Source organism: Lytechinus pictus, chromosome 7 (genome assembly GCF_037042905.1).
Source record: "Lytechinus pictus isolate F3 Inbred chromosome 7, Lp3.0, whole genome shotgun sequence".
Taxonomy (NCBI): Eukaryota; Metazoa; Echinodermata; class Echinoidea; order Temnopleuroida; family Toxopneustidae; genus Lytechinus; species Lytechinus pictus.
Window position 1 is genome coordinate 3,861,868 of NC_087251.1, and position 13,615 is coordinate 3,875,482.

The 13,615-nt window shown below is 34.1% G+C and overlaps 1 protein-coding gene across 1 annotated transcript in view; it reads right to left on the reverse strand.

Moving 5' to 3' along the window:
• Positions 1-976: 976 nt before the first annotated feature.
• The window catches only part of LOC129265600 (nidogen-1-like), a 42,975-nt gene continuing 30,336 nt past the window's right edge, over positions 977-13,615 (reverse strand). The window contains exons 14-24 of the mRNA XM_064101704.1: positions 12,748-12,873; positions 11,404-11,526; positions 8,956-9,072; positions 7,504-7,629; positions 6,648-6,875; positions 5,754-5,925; positions 5,273-5,430; positions 4,712-4,838; positions 4,237-4,349; positions 3,702-3,825; positions 977-3,002 (exon numbers count right to left, since the gene is read on the reverse strand). Coding sequence (XP_063957774.1) covers positions 3,704-3,825; positions 4,237-4,349; positions 4,712-4,838; positions 5,273-5,430; positions 5,754-5,925; positions 6,648-6,875; positions 7,504-7,629; positions 8,956-9,072; positions 11,404-11,526; positions 12,748-12,873 — 1,412 coding nt within the window. The 3' untranslated portion in view covers positions 977-3,002; positions 3,702-3,703. The remainder of the gene's footprint in view (positions 3,003-3,701; positions 3,826-4,236; positions 4,350-4,711; positions 4,839-5,272; positions 5,431-5,753; positions 5,926-6,647; positions 6,876-7,503; positions 7,630-8,955; positions 9,073-11,403; positions 11,527-12,747; positions 12,874-13,615) is intronic.

Here is a 13,615-nt window from a genome sequence, read left to right on the forward strand (position 1 = left end):
GAAAAAGGGCAAGGAAGAGAAAAGAAAAAAAAGGAAAAGAGAGGAGAAAAAAGAGGAGGAAGACGAGTGAATAAATAAGGTGAGGGGAAGAATTGAAAAATAAAATTTAAAAATCTTTCATGCCAATATATATATATATGGGATTATTAAATATTTGTTGTTTTAAAAGAATAAGCTATATTGACTGTTAGGGCTACCCTTTCAAACAAACAAAATAAAAATCGATTTTGTGCGGCTAATCGTAAAGATATGGGTAAAAAAATTTTGGTCCTCCTATTGGCGAAAGCTGGATCCGCCCCTGCATTATCCTTTTTTTTACCTAGATGTTTAGGTATGTATTGATGCATGAAAACATTATTAAAAACTGATAAAATAACTTTTTATATTATTCTTTCTCAACTCTTCCATTGTTAGATTTCATTTTCTTTGCCATTCTCAGCCTGTTAGGATATCTTGATGGGGGGGGGGGGAGGTTCAAGAGGATCTGAAGATGAAGTAATGTTTCTTCTCAATCAAATTATAGGGGAATAGGGTTATACAAAGCCAAGGCTATACCTCTTTTTTACACTCTTCTTCTTTCCCTTTTCTCTCTTTATCCTTTTCTCCCAACTATTGTCTTTTATTTACAAAAAAAATCATAGGACGAGTCACCCCTGCTCACACACACAAACCCAACTGTAGAAGCGCCAAGGTCTTTCAATCATGACTATCATATTTCATTTCTCTTTGATCATAAAAACTATAATGTTATCAAAATAAAGAATTGATTTGTAATGAAGTTTATCAAAATTTCTATAAAAATAACATTATCTATTGATTATTACAATCATTATCATCATCACCATCATCGTCACCATCATCACCAGTTTATCACCATTACTATCTATAATTATTTGTTTCATATCACCTGAAATACAAGAAAATATCAACAAGAACAAGCCCATCATATAAATAATCAGAGTATCAACGAGAATGGTTTCAAATAGCACCTAAACGGATGTGTTCATTTTATTGAGAAAGTTCTTATGAAATTGTTCACATAAACTAAGATACAAATGTAGTCTGCACAATGTGTTAATACTTTTTGGCATTGTGTGTGTTGGTCACAAATAACTATTGGAAAGAACAAGTGAAGCATCAATAATGATTTCAGAATTACAAATCCTTATTTGATATTACTGATAGAAAGAGTGCCATGTGCCATTGGTTGCTGGAGTTTGACCATGTATACATTGTCCTTGTAATGATCACTCACAGCCTGAACCAAATATTCATGCTACATCAAAGTTTTTGATTATGACATTTAAGAGCAGTCAAATCTTTAGAAACATGGCAAATTATGAAATATTGATATCATGGGTGTAAATACATGATGTCATACTATTTTAATGGGGGTATGACACAATAGTTCATCCCCCTATAGGTTTGTTGCTTGAATTTACACCAGTGATTGTTATAAAAAGCTGGGAAAAAAAACCCCATAATGTTAAGTAAGTAACTGCAAATACAGGGTGAATACCATCAAAGTAAACAACTAAATGAATATAATATATGCATTGTTTATATTTGATACAGAGTGTATTATACATATATGAATCAACCCCACTTAAAAATCAATAAACATTATGTAAATTTGTGGCTATAAATAGAGTCCTTATTAAAAATGTGAAAGACTTACAATTACACTACACAGAAGAAAGACAGGGATTTGAAAGATATTTCAATGCTGTTACATAATTAGGTCATTATCGGTCTGTTGCATGAAATTTAAGAATGATAACAAATCCCATATACCACAGACAATTCCTAGATGAAGATTATGTTAACAAATAATCTACCCAAGTTTCATTCTAACAATTTTAATAGTCCTCAGACTTTATCAAAAGAATTTCACTTGCTACACATGATTTAAAAATACACAACTTTGCATACAGATTTTAAAAACTGTTTTATATCTATGGTAATATCATGATTGAAAGGCTGATTGACAAATAATTCTAAGAAAGTGAAAAGGTGATAAGTATTTCAAAGCATTTATTATCATTCTCTACCCAACATTATTTTTTGAAAAAAAAATTTCATATACAAGATAATAATTGTGTCGATTCTCACTGTTTTTAATACTTTAATAACCATTACAATAAAAAGGACTAAAATCAAAATGAATGATAAAAATATAAGTACACAGCTCACATTATGTAGCACAGATAAAACAAAACTTTCATGTCCATAAGGTTAAAAATGGGTATCAATTTTTTTTGGTAAAATACTGCATAAAATCAACAATCAGATCATTGTCGCATCTAAAAAAAAGTTGCATAGTAACTGTCAAGTACTGCTTTGGAAAATGTGTTTCAAATGAGGTAAGCTTCTGTGATCAATTACTGGGGTGGTCTAATAGTGTTGAAAGCTGGTGATTGTGTTGGGGTGGCATTAACAACAGCCATAACACCCAACTTGAAGTGAGGCTGTAGGGATTAAATGGCAGCAAGTGCTTAGCTTTCAATGAAGAAAGTACTATCATTTTCTAAACCCAAGTCTTATGCTCTCAAAATAAACACCATCACTTAACACTGTACTTGTTATCAACCAGTATATTACTTCATTGCAATATATTTAAACAGGAAAATGAAAAGCTTCTCCAATGCTTCACCAGCAGCATTTTAAGTGCAGGTAGGCTATTTTACACAATAACTCAAGAAAGGCACCAATCATATAGAAGGAAGACTAAATTATACACAGTGGACATATATATGAGGATTAAATGAATGAAAAATAGCCAATATACATTCAAGATACACAACAACAACTAACAATCTACACAGCTATTATACAAAATTAACAGAAGTGCATTTCTCTTTGTTAAAGAGAAACCATTTCTAGGCACCATAAGTTGAAAGTGTATTTCCACAATGTTGGAGAATCTCTTGACTTCAATAGCGAATGAATATCAAATGACAGCTAGCTAACTGGAACATCCATGTAACAATCTACATCGAGATCTGGTATGTGAAAAAATAGTAAGAAAATAATAACGATAAATAAAGGGGAAGAGTATTATATTTTCTTATATGAGAATATGAAAAGAATTTAGGTTTGAATCAAGTCTATATCTTTGCTTAGACATTTTTTTTAAATCATAAAGTAAATTTTTCATCTCATAGATAATCTCACGTAAGTGAAGGAAATAATATATCATTTGTAATTTGAGTTTTGGATATATCAGAAAACCTTGAACCAATGGATCGTGAAATAGATTTTCAAGCATTCATTTTTTTAATTCTCAGCTTGGAGGATATTGTAGTTCCTTGAAAAAAGACAGAGAGCAGACATGTAAACAAAGTGAACATACACTTAAGAACCTAAGCAAACATGGACTTTAGACCACAATTATAATGAGCCATCTTTGAATAATAATCTGAAGGCTTCATAAATGACCTTGCCATATATGGACATTGAACAATGGTACAGAGGAGAGAAATGCCGAAAATATAGAGCATTGTGTGTCACAAAGTGGGAACAATGGGATTCAATATCAAATTGATCTAATATTTTACATGCATATTCATACCAAATATTCAAAGCAGTCCCTTATAACAAGTCACTTAACTTTTTTTTTCTCCAAATGAGACTTGATGATTTTTCTGCCTGCGATGTAGACATTTGAAAAAAAAATAGCATTAGGGCAATGAATTACTTACATTTAGTTGCAAGGGATGTCATTTGGTGCAAGGGCATTAGGACAAACACATGAAGCCCTGGATTCAGGAGCTGGAAGACATAGGTTTCTGCATCCACCATTCTGATAGGCACATCGGTTGTTACCTAAAATCAAAATAAAAAAAAGAATGCAAATGTCAAAATATCTTTTATTCAAACTTGGACTTAACAAACTTTGTATAACCTAATATCAAAATATTGATGAATTGAATATATATTTCCATCAGAATGTACCAGCAGCTTGAATAACAACTTCTGAAAACATACTTGGCAATTTTACAGTTAAAAACTGTATTACAGGATCTTAATATATGTATAACAAAATATTTTAGGTCAAGGACTGTCTCATAACCAATAAATACATAACAATTACAAGTTTGCTGGTTACACAAATACAAAAGTTAGATTTATATATTTACTAGTTCAGGCCTTAAGGCATAAGGCAGTTTTGTATTTTGACTAATTTGCACAACATTGTTGATGCAATATAAATGATATAAGAGATAGAGCACTTACCAGCAGGGCACTGTGTAATAGCAGCAATACCATAGGGCTTTCCATTACCACCTCTGGGTAGAGCATGAGATTGGCTAACACCTCCATTTATGTTGACAGACTGGATGTTGGTGCTAGGAAAAAAGAGAATTATTTCTATTGTAATGATGTCAAATATACTACAAATTATCTTGCTGTAGAATTTGTTATATTCCGCATACAAAGAATCTTGCTATTGGATTGGTCAAAAGTCAGTCAAGTAATAAAGGGTACATGTAGTTTCCCCATCAATCATCACTCGCAGTGATTGGCCTTTTTTTTGTTTTGCCGATCTTTTTCAGCCCATAGGGTCATAACGCGTTGTGAATTAGTTTTGAAATTGCATTACCCCTCGATTGTTTTGTTGTGACGTGAAGTCGCAATAAATCTTGCTGGAGCAAGATCTTGGGAAAGGGAAAAGGAAGAAAGAAAAGCAGGGAAAGATGATGGTACTTACTTCAGCCAGTCTGTCCAATATAGATCATAACCCAATAAAGTAAGAGCGAAAGGATATTCAGCAGTGGAAGCCTGGTAACGTGAATCTGGGTCTTTATTACGGTTCATGCAAGAAACCGCCTGTTCACCTAAAAACAACAATAAAATGTGGCTGAAACTTTCATATTCTGCTATACTTATTCATAAATTCATAGATTTATTTATCATTTACTTTTTGCATATCTATTTTTTCTTAATCTATCTATTCATTTACTCCTATATCTATGTAATACTTAATTTATTCAATCAACTAATAACTGAGGACATTTAGAGAAAGACTGAAATTGTCTCAATTGTATAAGTTCAGAACAAATAAATTGCTTAATTTCTTTCCAACACTTTCATCAAATAATAATAACAAGAGGAACAATTTGGAAGTTTATCTTATGATTTTATTCAAATACCCTAAAATCTAATCACAATAGCAAGCTGTAACTTGTGAATCTAGATATGTTTCTCTAATTCACATACAGATATTTAGATAAGATTATAAGAGAGAGAGATACATGATGAAAATTCTTACCAGCATCTGCCCAACAAAGTCTATTTGAGTTCAGATCAATAGTGAGACCATTGGGCATGACAATATCTGTATCCAAAAACACCTCTCTGTCGCTTCCATCTGTACTAGACACTTCAATACGTGGGTAGCTACGATCCCAGTCAGCCCAATACAAGTACCTGAATGAATGGCACAAAAACAACAAATATCTCTATGAAAATCAATTGACACCAAGGAAAAATGTTTAAAATAAGAGGCTGTGCATAAACATCATTAACTTTTAAACTATAAATTGAAAAGGAAATAATATTCTGTATATCATTTTTTCAAAAATGCTAAGTTATATCAGTCTTAATTTATTACAAATTTCCTCTTCAAGATTGAGATTTAGAAACATCATGGGATATGAGAGTATACAGACATTATTTTGTCTTCTCACATCACTTGAGTAATAAAAGCTTTATAGCACTTTATTTTACAAATCATACAAAGATATTCCTACCCTCCAACTGGATCCACAACAATAGATCTTGGATTGACAAGGTCTGTATCAAATAGCACATGTCTATTGCGTCCATCAAGATTAGAGACCTCAATACGATCAAATCCTGAGTCAGTCCAGTACATGTTACGACTAAGATGATCAATAGCTACACCTTCTGGGCTGCTCAGACCTGTACAAATAGAAAGAGAGAGAGAGATGAGAATCAAGGCATTGGATATTAAACCAGGTAGCATGGACAGGGGGCACAATAACCACCCCCCCCCCCCTGTCCCTTTAAGTCTTGTGAAAATATGTACACAAAAAGCAGTCTAAACATTGTTTTATAATTTTTTCTCTTTTGAGTCTTGTAAATCTTTTGAGACCAAACATGTGACATCCGCGCGTTCAGTTCTCAAGTTAAGCATCATTTGTAAGTATGTCAAACTTAAAACTGCAAAAACATGATTTCATATGCAAATCCAATTCAAACTATGTTTCTAGCAAATATTCATAATTGTATCATTATTTTTTTGTACTTTTAATGATCAAAATCAATTGATTTCATGTTATTTATGATTGAAATAGTCTCTAATAACACCGGTGAAAAAATATATAGGATAGGTTTTAATAATCCTGCTCTCTTTGGTTAAATTGTAAAATTGTAAATTTTTGCATTTTAAATGTTTAAATATCTATAAATCAATCAATGAAATGGCTTTTAACTGATATAGAAAAGCTAACACTGAATACAGCATTAGTTTTATACTTATTTCTTTATGACTTTCTTTTTTTCTCAAATGAATTTATCTCAACTTTAACATATCCTATTTAGGAGCTTTTTGACTTACTGTACTTTTTGAATAACCTTTTTTTTCTACAATACTAAAATCATTATTCTTAAAATAAACTTACTTGAATTGATAATGACACTGACATCCCTACCATCAATGGATGCCCTCATGATAGTCCTACCACTGATATCAGTCCAATATACATGTTCATCAATGCAATCATACCCTACTCCAACCACTGTTTGACGGCTCTTCATAAACACCTTGCTTCCTTGACTACCATCAAGAGGAAGGTTCATCACAGACATACCATATCCAAAAACTAGTGACCCTTCCACCTCAGGAAGAGCTGCAATAAATAAATTCATAAAAATATTCAAATATTGCCAAATAACAAGTATGATGTGGCTATTCCTTGTACATAAACTTGCAACAGTCTGCATCCAATGTGCATTTCACTTTCAGGTATCATGATTTTACTGAAAACTTACTATTTTCTTACCATATAGTTTCCCTTAATACAGGCGTAATACTTTTGAATAGTTGAGTTACAATTTGTATGGCTATTCACTTTTATTTTTTTAAACAACATTTCACTTGAACAACGATTATGACCAATTCAAGAAATGCCAGTCATAATATATGACCAAATTACATAGTCATTAAAGTCTACAGTCCAAACTTCTTGGTATTCTAAAATTTCAATCCCGTTATTCTTCAATTTGTTGTTAGATTTGACTAATGCATCATTTTATTGGATTTTGCTTTGTTAATACACGTCTTCTAATTACAATTTCGACCCTGCCCTTTATCAAGTTATACCGGTACATGAAATTAATTTTTTCTCCCAAATTCCATGAAATCTGTCCTTTTTTTGTATCACAGAAATAGTAGATGTACAAAAAATTAATTGGAACATTACACAAGACGTTCATTGCGGCATATCTTGGCAAATAAAAAGTATTAAGATAGTTTACCTTGACATGTGTATCCATCTCCTTGATAGCCAAGATTACAGCGACAACTGTAGGAACCTCGTGTGTTCTGACACTGAGCATTTTGATCACAGGCAATCTCAGCTCCTTCCAAACACTCATTGACATCTACAGAAATTAAACAATGTCAATCAACTTGGTACATACTGCATTTACATCAAGATATTATCATGAATATAATACACTGATATATCAAGTAGTAGCAGTAGTAGTAATACAGGTTTTAAATCAGAGGTTGGCTGGATTCATCTCGCACTCACAAAAATTATTCTCACTCCCTAAAGGGCAATTATGTTGAGCAATTAATCATCTGTAAATGATATCTGGAAAAAAGAAGTTAAGATGAACCAAGTAAGCAGATGAAAATAAGAAAAGTATGGGTTAATTTTTTCAATTGAAAGAAATGTCCTGAAAATTGAAAAATGTAAGTTAAAAAATGAAGAAAAAAACCCATAGAAGAAATGAATGAGTGAATTTAGCGCATGAATGAAATAATGAATGAATAAAATGAATGAGTGAATGAATGACTGAGTGATATAGTGCATGAATTTAGTGAATGAGTGACTATGTGGGTGAGTGAGTGAATGAACAAACGAATGAGTGATAAAGTGAATTAATGAATTTAGTAAATGAGTAAGTGAGTGAGTGCATGAATGAATGAATTAATGATTCAAAGGAATAATATGAACTAGATCCATAAACTTTCAAAGTTATGATGGCAATTCAACAAAGACCCTCAACATGACCAAAGTTCATTGACACTGCATGACCTTTGACCTTGGTCATGTGACCCGAAATTCAGGCAGGATGTTCAATGATACTACATTACCCTTAGGTCCAAGTTTCATGAAGTAGATCCATAATCTTTCAAAGTTATGATGGTGATTCAACAATTACCCCCAACATGACCACAGTTCCTTGACCCTAAATGACATTTGACCATGGTCATGTGACCAAAAACTCAGGCAGGATGTTCAGTGATACTCTTTTAAACTTTTAAAGTTATGAAGAAATTTAAAAAACTTAACCTTAGTTAAGATTTCGATGTTGATTTCCCCAACACGGTCTAAGTCCATTGACCCCAAATGACCTTTGACCTTGGTCATGTGACCTGAAACTCAGGCAGGATATTCAGTAATACTTGATTACCCATATGTTCAAGTTTCATGAAGTAGGTCCATATACTTTATAATTTATGATGACATTTCAAAAACTTAACCTTTAAGATGTCATGTTGACGACGTTGTCGTCGCCGCTATCAGCGCCTATAAGCCTCGCTCTGCTATGCAAGCGAGACAAAAAGGGAATAAATAGATATGCATAATACATGAATAATGAATAACAATATTTAATCTAGAATGGAATCAATTTATTCATCTAACTTATTTTTGATGACATGTTATTGCTATACTTCATCTCCAAAAAGATTCTCACCAGTACAAGTGATGCCATCACCATTGAATCCTCCATTACAGATACATCTGTAGCCCCGTCCCTCAGGATAACAACTAGCATCAGTGCTACAATCTTCACATACATTCACCAGCTGGTCTGTTATGAAACAAAGAATACAAAATGGTCAAATATATGCATCAAACAACATTTCAGAATTTACCATGCAAAATGCTATAATAGATAATTCTCAATTACATTTAAATGTAATTGTAATGCTATGAATCCAGTGACCGGGTAATAATAATTGTGAAGCGCTTTGAACAGTCGTAGATTGATAAAGCGCTATATAAATGCCAATTATTATTATCATTAAATATTGACGATTCACCCCCCCCCCTTTCCTAAAAAAAGGAGGGGTGTGCTTAAACAATATTAGTGGAGAAGGTGAACCACATACATCCTTTTCTTTATACTATCATCATCCCCTAAATTCCATGTTTCCATGAGGTTTTATCCTCAATCCTCTAAACATTGCACAGATGAAACAGTCAGATTGCAGAACATAAAATCAATGTTAACTCTGCCATCAATGGCTAGAATTATCAAGAGCCAATCACAAACAAGGTTTTCTTGGTAGTCGTTAATGGCAAGAGCCAATCACAAACAAGGTTTTCTTGGTAGTCGTTAATGGCAGGAGCCAATCACAAACAAGGTTTTCTTGGTAGTCGTTAATGGCAGGAGCCAATCACAAACAAGGTTTTCTTGGTAGTCGTTAATGGCAGGAGCCAATCACAAACAAAGTTTTCTTGGTAGTCGTTAATGGCAAGAGCCAATCACAAACAAGGTTTTCTTGGTAGTCGTTAATGGCAGGAGCCAATCACCAAACAAGGTTTTCTTGGTAGTCGTTAATGGCAGGAGCCAATCACAAACAAGGTTTTCTTGGTAGTCGTTAATGGCAGGAGCCAATCACAAACAAGGTTTTCTTGGTAGTCGTTAATGGCAGGAGCCAATCACAAACAAGGTTTTCTTGGTAGTCGTTAATGGCAGGAGCCAATCACAAACAAGGTTTTCTTGGTAGTCGTTAATGGCAGGAGCCAATCACAAACAAGGTTTTCTTGGTAGTCGTTAATGGCAGGAGCCAATCACAAACAAGGTTTTCTTGGTAGTCGTTAATGGCAGGAGCCAATCACAAACAAGGTTTTCTTGGTAGTCGTTAAAGGCAAGAGCCAATCACAAACAAGGTTTTCTTGGTAGTCGTTAAAGGCAAGAGCCAATCACAAACAAGGTTTTCTTGGTAGTCGTTAAAGGCAAGAGCCAATCACAAACAAGGTTTTCTTGGTAGTCGTTAATGGCAAGAGCCAATCACAAACAAGGTTTTCTTGGTAGTCGTTAATGGCAGGAGCCAATCACAAACAAGGTTTTCTTGGTAGTCGTTAATGGCAGGAGCCAATCACAAACAAGGTTTTCTTGGTAGTCGTTAATGGCAGGAGCCAATCACAAACAAGGTTTTCTTGGTAGTCGTTAATGGCAAGAGCCAATCACAAACAAGGTTTTCTTGGTAGTCGTTAATGGCAAGAGCCAATCACAAACAAGGTTTTCTTGGTAGTCGTTAATGGCAGGAGCCAATCACAAACAAGGTTTTCTTGGTAGTCGTTAATGGCAGGAGCCAATCACAAACAAGGTTTTCTTGGTAGTCGTTAATGGCAGGAGCCAATCACAAACAAGGTTTTCTTGGTAGTCTTTAATGGCAGGAGCCAATCACAAACAAGGTTTTCTTGGTAGTCGTTAATGGCAGGAGCCAATCACAAACAAGGTTTTCTTGGTAGTCGTTAATGGCAGGAGCCAATCACAAACAAGGTTTTCTTGGTAGTCGTTAATGGCAGGAGCCAATCACAAACAAGGTTTTCTTGGTAGACGTTAATGGCAGGAGCCAATCACAAACAAGGTTTTCTTGGTAGTCGTTAAAGGCAAGAGCCAATCACAAACAAGGTTTTCTTGGTAGTCGTTAAAGGCAAGAGCCAATCACAAACAAGGTTTTCTTGGTAGTCGTTAAAGGCAAGAGCCAATCACAAACAAGGTTTTCTTGGTAGTCGTTAATGGCAGGAGCCAATCACAAACAAGGTTTTCTTGGTAGACGTTAATGGCAGGAGCCAATCACAAACAAGGTTTTCTTGGTAGTCGTTAAAGGCAAGAGCCAATCACAAACAAGGTTTTCTTGGTAGTCGTTAAAGGCAAGAGCCAATCACAAACAAGGTTTTCTTGGTAGTCGTTAAAGGCAAGAGCCAATCACAAACAAGGTTTTCTTGGTAGTCGTTAAAGGCAAGAGCCAATCACAAACAAGGTTTTCTTGGTAGTCGTTAATGGCAGGAGCCAATCACAAACAAGGTTTTCTTGGTAGCCGTTAATGGCAGGGTTATCATTAATTAAGCAAAAGGATGCTGGTCACATGGGCAAAAAACTAATGGTGAATAAATCAAAGAGACTTACCTGCTAGCTCACAGATATAACCATCTCCCTCATAACCAGATTGACAAGAGCAAGAATATCCTCCCGGTGCAGGAAAGCAGTCAGCATTAGGATGACATCGATTGTTCACACAAGGATTCTCTTCTACGTTTAAAGACATATCAAAACAATATCACTTATACCAAAGGTAAACATAAACATGATTTCAATTTCTAGGTGACACCACAGAAGAAACATAAATACAAAACCCAATGGACGATGATTATGATAAAAGCAGTCTTTATAACAAAAGAGAATGTTGAGATTCTTCAAACTGGTGAACATTTCATGAAACAATTAGTCATAGATTTTCACTGAAAACTGTTATAATCTACTGAAATCCTTGCATCTGATTGGCTCAGAACAAATCAGACAGTAAGAATCATTTAACTGTTTGCTTTATGAAACACTCCCCTGATCTTTTGAAATGATGACAACTTATGAATCGATCAATCCAAATTTATTGTTAATTTTATGCCGCGATGGTATATGGTGTGCACCAATCATGGGTTAAAGCTAAATGAAAGTAGTTGCAGTAAAACACTGATTTTGTGAGAAAGTCTGTAAAACCAAGGTTAAGTATTACTATATCATCGTGGATCTAGATCTGGTACAGTTACATAAACTGAATTTTGTGAAATCATAAAATCTAAGCTGAAAAACGATCACGCTGAACATTGCCAACACAGATATGCACACGTGGGACAGTGTATATTATTATTGCTGGAATGAAGACCCGACGGAAATGCCCGAATCCGCGCTTATTTCTTCCAGAATCCTTTGGCACATATTTTTTATTCATACAAACAGACACTTGGGAGGTCATTATATTGGATTCTGTAAAAAGTCATTTTGAGATCGTGACCACAACTGGTATTTATCTTCAACAATAATTGTCATTATTTTATCCCAGACATAATAAATCATCATTTGCCCCCCTTTCACAGGGTTATTTTGAAAAGAAATTTCAAGAAAATAATTACAATATACATCTGCATACACATACCTTATTGTAGATAGTCAATATTTCAAACATAATGTTACAAATCATCACAATCTAGGGCAAAATCACATAATTTGATGATTTAATGCAAAAATTTCAAGACAAAACTTATATAAATATTAAATATTCAATGAAAAACTAATTAATATGACTTTAATCATTTGAAATTGATATGATTAAAAAATCATTTTGCTCACTTGGAAGAATGGCCTTGGGCCAGTCTATAGTTACTAGTAAATATTTTGCAACAAATAAAGATCATATATAAAACAGATCAGTGTTGGCTGTGGAATTGAACATGAATTTTTCCTGTTGATACCTACCTTGGCAGTTATATCCATCTCCTGTATAACCTGGAGCACATTCACAGTAGAAGGCTGTATCTCCTCGAGGACGGCAATAAGCATAAGGGCTACAGTTGTTGTTGTCACATGGATTACCGCTTTGTTCTAATGATTTAAGAATAAAATTAATGGAAGTAATATCCCTTACTTTTAAATTATATGAGGACTATACAATATTTTGTAAAGCTCTTGTCTCTTTACAAGCGATTACTACGTTTATAATGACCAAAATATATCATGTAGGGAATAGGTTACAGTGGAAGACAGTATCATTGTTCATTTCTACAAGTCCATCATCCATCATCCAGAGTGTTCTGATAGTTTATTTTGCCAATGCAGCAAAATGCGACTTTAATAAAGAAACTTAATCAACCCAGAAAAATTGTAGAACGCTTATTAGGATTAGACTTACCTTCCCTTGATGACCTCTACCTATAGAGAGAATCGTTGCTAAACTAAAACAGATTATGCAGGACCCCACCCACCCACTCTACGATAATTTTACTTTCAACTGTTCAGGCATTCGTCTATGTACACCATGCACACTAAAAACCTGTTTGAGACAATAATTTGTCCCCAATGCTATTCATCACTTTAACGCTCAAGTCCGAAGGTCTGTGTCTCGCCCGTAATTAATTAGTACCCTACACTTTTAATTGTTTGTTAATAATCACAATAGATAACTTTGGCATTTCGTATATATTAACTACAGATACTCGGCGGGTCGCACAGCCGAGCACATGTATCCCCCGAACTCACCGTGTCATCCGTCATTGCGATATATAGAGCTCACACAGAAATTTGACAAATAAATACAATCATCATGGCGACAATGACCCTGCCCACA